This window comes from Microtus ochrogaster, chromosome 21 (assembly GCF_000317375.1).
Source record: "Microtus ochrogaster isolate Prairie Vole_2 chromosome 21, MicOch1.0, whole genome shotgun sequence".
NCBI lineage: Eukaryota > Metazoa > Chordata > Mammalia > Rodentia > Cricetidae > Microtus > Microtus ochrogaster.
In genome coordinates, this window is record NC_022022.1 from 2890711 (window position 1) to 2902223 (window position 11513).

At 39.9% G+C, this 11513-nt stretch overlaps 1 protein-coding gene across 2 annotated transcripts in view; it reads right to left on the bottom strand.

The window, feature by feature from the left end:
• The window catches only part of Golph3l (golgi phosphoprotein 3 like), a 22484-nt gene that overhangs the window by 5889 nt on the left and 5082 nt on the right, over window positions 1-11513 (bottom strand). For both annotated transcript variants that reach the window (XM_005356970.3, XM_026784206.1), the window contains exons 3-4: window positions 3585-3716; window positions 1840-1954 (exon numbers count right to left, since the gene is read on the bottom strand). In XM_005356970.3, the coding sequence (XP_005357027.1) occupies window positions 1840-1954; window positions 3585-3716 (247 nt within the window). The remainder of the gene's footprint in view (window positions 1-1839; window positions 1955-3584; window positions 3717-11513) is intronic.

The following is an 11513-nucleotide window of genomic DNA, read 5'->3' on the forward strand; positions in this document are numbered from 1 at the left end:
GTGTGTGTGTGTGTGTGTGTGTGTGTGTGTGTGTGTGCACTCTTGTGGGCATGTGCACTTCCAAAGGGACCAGAGAGGGCATCAGATTCTTTGGAGCTAAAGTTACAGGGGTTCAGGATCTGAACCTGCATCCTCTTTGACAGCAGTAGTCTTTCTAACCATTGAACCATCTCTGCAGACTCCCAAGTTTTACTTTAGTTTCTTATGTACATGTTTTTTGAGGAAGGTTATTGGGAAATGAACTCATTTTTTGGTGTTTTTGAAATGGCGTTTCCAAATGTAGCCTAGATTGGCCTTGAACTATCAGTAATTCTGCCTCGGCCTCACATTTCACTTGTATTTTAATAAATAAAGCCTGCCTGAAGATCAGAGGGTAAAACAGCCACACTAGTAAGCTTTACAGACACATACCTATAATCTCAGGAGCCACAGTAGTTTGCCATAGAAACCGGGTGGTTGCACGCCTTTAATCCCAGCACTAGAGAGGATTATAAATGGGAGGAGACAGCTCTCACACACAGTCTCATTCTGAGATTCCTGAAGGCAGGATTGCCATTTTGGACTGAGGCAGAGGTAAGAGCCAGTGGTTGGCTGCTTTGCTTTTCTGATCTTCAGGTTGAACCACAAGTTGTGTCTCTGAGTTTTTATTACTTGTGCTATACAAATGCTAGGGTTATAGGTATATACCACCATTTTTGGCTAATAGAGATTTTTTAAAAAGTTTAATAAACTTTAAAAAATGCTTATTTTAAAAAAGGGTTGGTAAAATAGTTTGGCAGGTAAAAACGCCTAATATTTGAGTGAATACTGGGAGACCATATAAAAGATGGAAGGAGAGAACTAATTCTAAAATGCTGTCCTTTGATCTGTACATGTGCACGCTCACAAGTCAGTCCACATACACACAATGCATAAAAAATATATAAATACAACGTTTCTTGGAAAGGTCTGGGGATAAAGCTCAGTTGGTCAAGTGCTGCCTGGCATCCTTGAAGTCCTGGATTTGATTCTTAGCACCTCATGAACTAGGGTGATGGTTTATGCCTATAATCCCTGCATTTGAGAGGCAAAGGCAATAAGACTAGAACTTCAAGGTCATCCTTGGCTACATAGCAAGTTGGAGGCCAACCTGGGACATATGAGATGCTGTCTCAAAAAAGGTTCCTTGGGGGCTTGGCTCAGCGGTTAAGAGCATTGCCTGCTCTTCCAAAGGTCCTGAGTTCAATTTCCAGCAACCACATTGTGGCTCACAACCATCTGTAATGAGGTCTGGTGCCCTCTTTTGGCCTGCAGGCATACATGTAGAAAGAATATTGTATACATAATAAATAAATAAATATTTTAAAAAAGTTCCTTGGCTGGATAAGGTGGTGCACACCTCACACCTTCTGTCCCAGCACTTAAGAGGTGTATCTTTTTGAGTTTGGGGCTCAAAATTCCCAGCCACCTAGTGAAGAACACTGTTAAGCTGTATCTATCTATATTTTCAGTAGCAGAGACACTAAAGCAGGAGGATTCAGAGTTCTAGGCCACCTCAGTTTATACAGTGAGATCCCACAAAATAAAACAGTGAAGAGTTCTCATAGGCTGAATGTGACAGCACATGCTTGTCCCATACTTGGTACTTGATGGACAGAGGATCAAGAGTTCAAGGCCAGCCTGGGCTGTATGAGGTTCTGTAGGACTGCGGCTGATAAGCCGATGTGCTTGGAAAGCTGTAGGTGCTAGTTAACCACTTACCATACCTAGCATGCTGCACTTCTCTACTTTCCCTCTAACCTTACGAGTAGGCTAAGATGATCAAGGGTGGGATTTGGGCATTATTTTTAGCCATCTCACCAGTGAGTAGCTCTATCCATGTCTGGACAGTTTCTGTTGGCTCAGTTGCTTTGATGTGTTTGAGAGTTTCATCCAGCAAAACATCACCTGTTGGGTTGTCTGACTTTAGCAGGACCTTAATGAAACAGAGAACACTGTTTACTCAGATGAAAAAGCCTTCAGTGTACAATATACACACTGCTGGTTAAAAGGTGGGAGGAAGCAGAATATACTGCCCATGTCATGGAAGAGTTTAATATGTAGTATGACTTCATAGTAGAAAGATAAAATTACATTTGAAGTGGGACCTAGTAGTAAATGCTATAAGTAAAATGGACAAAACATTCCATAGTATCTTTCTGAGTTTGGAAAACCTCCTTGTGAAACCACTAATAAAGACAGGAAGTTCAGAAAAGTAAGTTAATTTGGGTGAATGTTACCAAGCCTGGCTTTTGATTTCTTTGGGATAGCCAAGTTGAAATGTCTAGCTAATAATTAGTATGTTCCTGGAAGCTAAAGCTAAAGAAATGTCTACAAATTTGGAAGTGAATTTCCTGGAGGTAATAGACACAGCTAAAGAAGTAAATGGCATTTCCAAAAGGCTAGAAAAATCAGGCTGGGGGCTGGAGAGATGGCTCAGAGGTTAAGAGCATTGCCTGCTCTTCTGGAGGTCCTGAGTTCAATTCCCAGCAACCACCTGGTGGCTTGAAACCATCTGTAATGAGATCTGATGCCTTCTTCTTGCCTGCAGGCCTACATATAGACAGAACACTGTATATATAATAAACAAATAAATCTTTACCAAAAAACAAAAAGAAAGAAAGAAAAAATTACCTAACAGGATACAAACTGATACTTGGCTATTAGGAATGGAGAAGTAAAGGCCAAATGCAGTCATGATTTCCTCAATCTACATAATATTTTATTTCATACATAGAGAGAAAGATAATCAACAGTATCCTAAATGTGACTTTTCCATGTTAGAAAAAGACAAAACTGGGCTAGAGAGATGGCTCAGTGGTTAAGAGCACTGCCTGCTCTTCCAGAGGTCCTGAGTTCAATTCCTGACAACCACATGATTGCTTACATCTGTAATGAGATCTGGTGCCCTCTTCTGGTCTGCAGGCACACATGCAGCCAGAACACTGTATACATAATAGATAAATAAATCTTCAAAAAAAAAAAAAAGACAAAACCAGATTTCTTTGATTCACTAAACATATCTAATTTTTTTTCCCTATAAGATAACTAAATCGGTGCTGGAGAAATGGCTCAGCGGTTGACAGCACTGGATGCTCTTCCAGAGGACCCAGGTTAAATTCCCAGCACCCACATGACAGCTCACAACTGTCCAAAACTCCAGTTCCAGGGTATCTGACACCTTCACACTACTGTACAGAAAAATAAGATTGAATAAATTACATAACTAAATCAACCAGACAATGAGACAGCTGAGCCAGTGTTTATCTTATCTAAGTATTCAAATTTTCTTTTATGTATATGAGTGTTTTGCCTATATGTATGTACTCTGTGCACCACAGATGTTCGAGTGTATACATTGCTTGTGGAGGCCAGAACAGGCTAAGATCCCTAGAATTGGAGCTAGAGATAGTTATTAGCTGCCATGTGGGTGTTGGGAACCAAACCTGGTTCCTCTGCAAGAACAAAAATGCTAAAATAAACCATCTCTTCAGCCCTCAAATATTCTTATTCTTTCAAAATGTACTGTTGGTATTTGACTCTCCACAATTTAGAGGATATTGTACCTTTCTGTCTAGGAGTCGCTTCTTACGCATGGTGGGAGGTTCCAGATAGATTCGACCCCGCATGGCCAGCTCTATCAAGATGCCTCCTCGAAGCCCAGAGGATATACAATCATTCCAGAAAGATGTGTAGCCCTAGGAGAGAGAAAAGAAAACAAAGAATATTCTGAAAGTAATACTGACTTTCAGCCAGTACCTTAAGAATAAGGTGTGATATTTTTGATTCCTTTCACATCATACTGCATGAACTCAAAGCAAGGTACAGAATAAGATGAGGGCATGTTGTGATGCTGTTTGATCAGTGCTTGGGACGGAAGACAGGGCCTTACAAATACTAAGAAGTGCTCTACGACTGGGCCCCAATCCTAAACCACCAGAATATTTCATTAGTCACTGAAATCTAATTTTTATTATATTTATTTTTGTTTATTCTACATCAGTACCATGGTGAGTCTACAGAGGTCAGAGGACAATTTGGGAGTTAGTTCTCACCTTCCACTATGTAGGCTCTGGGGATTAGGCTTGGCGGCAAGCGCCTTTCTCTGTTGAACTATTTCATCAATTGCCTTAATCTAAACACTCAACGTACTATTTTTTGTCTGACTTTTGAGTTATTTAGTGACTTTCTATGACTTGATATTTCTACAACAATTGGCATGTCAAACTTTGATTTCAATTGAGAAGTGCTCTGGTTTGAAATAAATATTTTTCTTACATTTATTTATCTGTTTATAGGGTGAGGTATAGACATGCAGAGGTCTAAGGACAACTTTTAGGAGCTGGTTCTCTCCTTTCACCATGTGGGTCCTGAGGACCACATAGATTGGTACTAAATTGCCTCTCCACACTGAACCATCTTCATGGCAGGAGTTTTGGTTGGAAAGGTTTGCAAAATGCCCTGAACTGCAGAGCAGTACACAGGAAAGGTAGAAATGAAAGCACAAGCTACGTCTATTGTTTTGTTGTTGCTCTTCCTAGAGATCTAAGTGTAACGAGTCTTTCTCTGCCCGCCAGCTAGCTTCCAAATAATGACACGGAGACTTCTTTTAATGATGAAAGCTTGGCCTGTAGTTTAGGCTTGTTCCTAACTAGTATAATAAATTAATCCATATATATATATATGATTTATTTATTATGCATATACCATTCTGCCTCTATGTATGTCTGCATGCCTGAAGAGGGCACCAGATCTCTTACAGACGGCTATGAGCCACCATGTGGCTGCTAGGAACTGGACTCAGGACCTTTGGAAGAGCAGCCAGTGTGCTCAGTCTCTAAGCCATCTCTCCAGCCCTAATCCATTTATATTAATCTACATTCTATGGAGTTACCTCTCTTCCATCTTGCACCTCCTGTTTCCTCTCCATGTCTCTTGGCATCCTGTGTACCTAGATTCTCCTCCTTTTCCTTTCTTTCCCTGGAAATCCTGTCTATACCTCCTGCCTAGCTATTGGCTGTTCATCTTTTTACTACATCAATCACAGCAAATACATTTCACATAGTATACAAATATCCCACAACATCTAGGTATGCATTACTTGCAAACTTTCCCTGTCCCTTCGGGTGTGCATGTATACTGTGACTGAACTCAGGGCTGTGTACATTTTAGCTACATCTCCACCTCAACAAACTATTCTGATGCAGACACTGGACAAACCATCAATTAGTTAAGGGCCCTGGGTATGTTACTTGACCTTTCTGAAATTAATGTCTTTATAGGTAAAACGGGGACACTAATACCTATTTTTATAACTTGTTGTGAGGACTCAATAAAATGAACTATTTGAGGAAGGGGTCGAGTATAGGGCATGAACTACAAAAATACATGTTAGTTATCTTTTCTGGGAGATACAGGGAATACACGAAGATGTAAGACAGCTACTACATAAAGGAGCCAAGAATCTAGCTGAAAACTTAAATAAAAGCTGAACTGAAAGAATAGAAGAGACAGACTTATTAAACACTGATAAAAGTTTAGTTTGTATGACAGTTCTCTAAGTATAAGTCACACAGGCATCAGAGCACAGAAAGTTTAGTTTGTATGACAGTTCTCTAAGTATAAGTCACACAGGCATCAGAGCACAGAAAGGCTGAGGCTACAGGCCCTGAGCTGGGGATTAAAGGGTAGGTTTAATTCCTTCAAGAAAACCATCCAACTCCTATTCTTCACTATAAATAACAGAGATCTCAGATACATTTATGGAGATCAAGTTCAAGGGCTTTGTTTTTGTTTGTTGCTGCTGTTTGTTGAGATGGGTTTTACGTAATGGAGGTTGGCTTTGAACTCCTAATTTTGTTTCTATCTCCTGGTGCTGAGATTATTTAACTCAAAGTTTTAAAGAAAAATTCTGAGATCCAAGCTGGGTAGGGTCAGGCTTTGAACTTCCAAATAAAAGGCAAATAATCCTGAAGGCTTTGATGGAGGAGTTATGGTTAGCATCGAAGGATTAATCACTATAAACTGCTCCGTGGCTGGTGAGAGGCTCAGCAGGTTGGAGCGAGTATTGTTGCCAAGCCAGATGATTTGAATTCCAGCTCCACAACCCATGCGGTGGAAGGAGAATCAACTCCCAAAGATTGTCTTCTGACTGCTGTATCTCTTACACCAAAATAAATATAAAAGACTGAACTGTATTTGTATGTGTGAGAATATACACATGCACATACTATAATGCCTATGAAGAGAACAACTCTCAGAATCACCTCTCCTCCATGTGGGAACCCTGGAATCAAATTCAAAGCAGCAGGCTTGGCAGCAAGTGCTTTTACCTGTTAAACTATCTTGCTAATCCTCATTTTAAAACTTTCAAAGCTGGGCATGGTGGCACATGACTGTAACCCCAGAATTTGAGAATTGAAAGCAGGAAGGTCAGGCATTCAAGGTCATCTCTCAGCTATATAGCAAGTCTGAGGCTAGCATCAGCTACCTGACAAACTGTCCTATGTCTAGATATCTTTGAATGACTCTACTCAGTTTTCAGGATTGAGTCTAAATCAAACCAAAAGGCTGCTGGCTAGTCTCCTCTCTAGCCTCTACTTCTTTATTTGGTTTTTATTTATTTAAAGATTTATTTATGTATGTCAGGTAGTGTGGTGCACACCTTTAATTCCAGCACTTAGGAGTCAGAGGCAGGCAGATCTCTGTGAATTTGAGGCCAATCTGGTCTACAGAGCTAGTTCCAGGACAGCTAGGGATATTCTATAAAGAAACCCTGTCTCGAAAAACCAAACAAAATCATCAACCAAAAATGGGGTTGGGGAGATGGCTCAGCAGTTAAGAACACTGGTTGCTCTCCCAGAGTTCAATTTCCAGCACCCACATGGCAGCTCACAACTGTCTGAAACTCCAGTTCTAGAGGATCTGACACCCTCATGACAGATATATACGCAGGCAAAACACCAATGTACATAAAATAAAAATCATAAATGAACAAACCCCTCAAATAAGCAAAGATTTATTTATGTGTCTTAGTGTTTTGCTTGTTTGTATGCATGTGTACTATGTGCATACCTAGTGCCTACACAAGTCAGAAGAGGGCATGAGACCTCCTGGAACTGGAGCTATGGATGCGTGGGAGGTGGGTACTGAGAACCAAACCTTTGCAGGAGCTATAAGTCCTCTCAATGCCTGAACTATGTCTCTAGCACCTACTTAGTTATATTTGAGACAGGGTCTAATGCAACTTAGGCTGGCCTCAAACTATGTAGCCTAAAAGTTTCTTCCTATGCCGGGCATGACGGTACACACCTTTAATCTTACCTACAAGAGAAATTCTGTCTAAAAAAAAAAAAAAGTTTCTTCTGCGTCAATGTCCAGAGGCAGGAGCCACCATCCTAACTATGCAGTTTTTATAGTCCTGAGGATCCTGTCAAGGCTTCATTCTTACCAACAGTTGCTCTCAGGTCTCTCTCTTCTGGATCATTATATTTTAGCCATCATCAATTATTTTAAGTGTTTTTCTATTTATGTATGTATGTATGTATGTATGTATGTATATATGTGAGTGGTTTTCTTTTTTTTTTTTGAGTGGTTTTCTTATATGTATGTTTGGGTACTATGTGCATGCCTGCTGCCCACAGAGGTCATAGGAGGGTGCTGGATCTCCTGGTTGTGAGCCACCATGTGGGTGTTGGGAATTGAACCCAGATCGTCTGGAAGAGCAGTCAGTGCTCTTAATTGCTAGGCCATCTCTCTAACCCCACATTTTGCTATATATTTTTAACAATTTTATTTATATTTATCAATTGACTTTTCCCCCCTTGAAAGGGTCGTGCTATACAGATCAGGATATCACATTTTCTGTGTAACATTCTTCTAATGTTGTTTCTCTCTACACTCTATCATCTGGGTTATGTCCCTTACCTGAGTGTGCCTACACTCCTTTTCTAACCTCCATTATTTCATGATTAGCCTGTTTGTTCTTACTGTACCTTAAGAGAATATCTTTGCTGGACATGGTGATGTATGCCTTTAATCCTAGCACTTAAGTGAATCTTTATGAGTACAAAGCCAAGCCTGATGCAAGAGAGAGAGAGAGAGACAGACAGAGAGAGAGAGACAGAGAGACAGACAGAAGCAATGACATCCTTTATGATATTATCTGCCCAATAAATTATTTTTCCCATAGAGGTAGGGATGAAACCTAAGGCACAAACTTTCAATCATAAAATTATGAATTCAAGAAGTGTTTGTTAGGGTTGAGCATGGTGGCACACATACTTGGAAAATGGAAAGATCAGTAATTGAAGGCCAGCCTGGGCTACATGAGATGATGTGTCAAAAAAATCTGAAGTAGTAAAAAAGCAAGTAAGCAAATACGTTAGCTTGCAAAAACCTCAGCTAAAGTCATAAACATTCATAAGACATCTCTGCCTGAGATATTTGACCCAAGACGGGGTTACTTTCCTCTCCTGCCCAAGTCATGCCCACCCCAGGGACACACTTGATTCCTCTGTAAGGAGGGTATAGAGTACTTTTCAGCTTAATATTTGATTTTTATGCAATTTAGCTACTCACTTAGATTGTTAAACGATAATTTACTTCAGAACAGACGGTTGATTCAGGCACAGCATATATAACCCTAACAGGTGTGCAAACATCATGACTAGAGTTAACTGGAGGGAAGTTTTCCGTGTCCATTTCTTCCTTGCCACACGTAGCTTCTGTTCCAAGGACAATTCAGATTGCCAGTAGAATTACAGAAGAGAAACACTGTAAATAAGGACACAGTGCAACCAGGATGTAGATTTTTTGTTTGTTTTGAGACAGTGCAGGTTAACCCTGAATTCACTATAGTTGAGGTTAACTCTGAACGGAGCCTACCAGTGTTTCTACTCTAGAATGCTGGATTATAGGTATGCACCACTACTTACTGGTGATTGGACTCGGGGCTTTGTGAACACTCAGCAAAGACTCTTACCAACTGAGTTATACTCTAGGCTCGTAAGAACTCTAAATATAACTCTTACCCATCATAGCATCTCAAAACATCTAGACTCTCCAAATGAGTCATTAAACTCATTAATGTGCATTAGAAAAAGGTGTAAAAACATATTTAGTTTAAAAATTAAAAGCACCATGGAACTGTAACATCAGTTTAGAAAAGATAATGACTGAGGAAAAGAAAAGGGGCAGGCACATGTCCCATCAATGAGGACCACAGATGACAATTCAGTCCATCATATAATTTACTAGGGTAAAATCTTAGAAGAGAGCACATTTGTGTCATAAGCAGATGGAGAGTAGCCTGGGGGAAAGGAAAATATCGTTCCTTACATTTCCAAGGCTCTTTTCTCTTCATAGTATACAGATTGGTGAAATCTCAAACTACCCATACCAAAGAATCTGTGTTAAAAGGCCAATGCTTTGGTATGCCCGAGCAAAAAGAACCACCAAACACAAAGGTCACCACCGAATCACTAAAATAGTTACAAATATGAGGAAGAAAAAAGAAAATATTTTGGGGCTTCTAAGAAAGAAAGGGAATTGCACACTACCTCAGTACTAGTTGGGGACCATCCCAGGACACCTGACAGGAGAACTACTGTTTGGGGTGAAGGGTTGAGACAGGGGCTCACTTGTAGCCCAGGCTAGCCTTGTATTTATTATTCAGAATAGGCTGCAATGGACAACTATCTCACTACCTCTAACTACTGAGTGCTGAAATTTCAGGCATATAACACAATACCTGGTCAGAATGAGATCTTTGGGTAGTAATTTTGTTTTGTACTGAAAATTAGGGAATTTTTAAAAAGAAAGAGCCCACATTAAAACATATCATTTAAAAAGTAAAAGCCTAAACTAGGTATGGTGGCCCAGAACTTTAATCCCGGAATTTGGAAGACAGAGACAGAGAGATCTCTAAGTTAGAGACCAGCCTTCTCTATATTGTGAGTTCTAGGCCAACCAGACAGCTAGGGCTACACAGAAAAACCCTGTCTTGACCACCCCCTGCAAAAATAAAAGAAAAAAGAAATTTCCTTCAGGTGACTATTATAAATATTTTAGTGAGTAATTTTTTATAATTTAGCATATGTTTGTATACCAAAAAAGAAGAAAGGAATGCTGGGCATGGAGCTTAGTTGGCAGGCTGTTGTCTAACATGTAAGAAGCTTGGGTTTGAGTCCCAGCACTGAATAAAAAAATAAAAACAAACTGGATTCGGGTTCTTGCTTGTAATTCTAGTGCCTGCGAAGTAGGAGCACTGGAAAGTCAAGGTCATCTACCCTGTGATTTTGAGACTAGCCTGGTATAAACGAAAACTGAAAACCTGTCTTTAAAAAAAATAAGAGATGAAAAGAAAGGTAATATTCTTTTGTCAGTGTGTTTCTAAATAAACTCCTAAGAGAAGGATTTTAGTTAAAGACTATACACATATATGATAATTTTGCTACTGTAAAAAGCCTGAGCAATAGGAGTCCATTCATATGAAGAGTAAACACTTAAGGCGGAATTTTCAATTAGTCAAGTATTCAAAGTGCCCTTCCTTAGTCAAACATCCTGGAAGACACACCTTAAAACAACCAAGAATGTTACCTATCTTAAAGAGTTGGCAGTTGAGGGTGGCAAATGTTAATGAGGAAGAAAAGGAAAAAAAAAAAGCCAAAAACTAAAGCACCATTAAAAACCAGGCACCCAGCTAAGGATGGTGGTGCTGCTCCTCTACAACCCCAGCACTGGAGACTGGGGGCAGAATGATCAAGGTCACCATGGCTACAGAGATCAAGATCAGAAACAACCCCACACAACAGAGGCTATCCTGAGCTGTATGGTGATTTCCAAGACAGTGAGACCATTTAAAAAACCCAAATCTAACTGGGGCTGGAGAGATAGATGGCTCAGTAGTTGAAAGAACCTGAGGTAGATCCCAGCACCCACAGTTGTAACTCCAGTCTCCAGGGATCCAACACCCTCTTCTGGCCTCCACAGGCACTGCACACACTTGGTACAAAAACATAATATGCAAGCAAAACACCCATATACATAAATTAAAAGTTAAAAAAATATTTTTAACCCTCATTCAAATTTTATAAAATGCTTATAATAAAGTTGAATGTGCTGGGAAGGTAACATAATTCAATCATCTCTACTTGAAAGCAGGATTCTTTTCTTTTCTTTTTTTAAATTCTGATAGAGGGTTTGGCTATGTAACTTGTGTTTGGCCCGAACTCACTATGTAAAACAGGCTGGCCTTTAACATGCAGACAGCTGGGACTACAGGAACTCTGCTATGAGCTCCCCAATGAGGATGCTCAGAACAAAACTCAAGTCACCTGGAAAAGCAGTATGGCTCTAAACTGCTGAGCCATCCCTCCATCTCTGATTATTGGTTTTGATTATCAATTTGACATAATCTAGAATCACCTGTGAAGACCCACCTTGAGTGGCACTATTAGGAAGAAAATTCTGAAGTCTTTTTTTTTTTTTTTTTT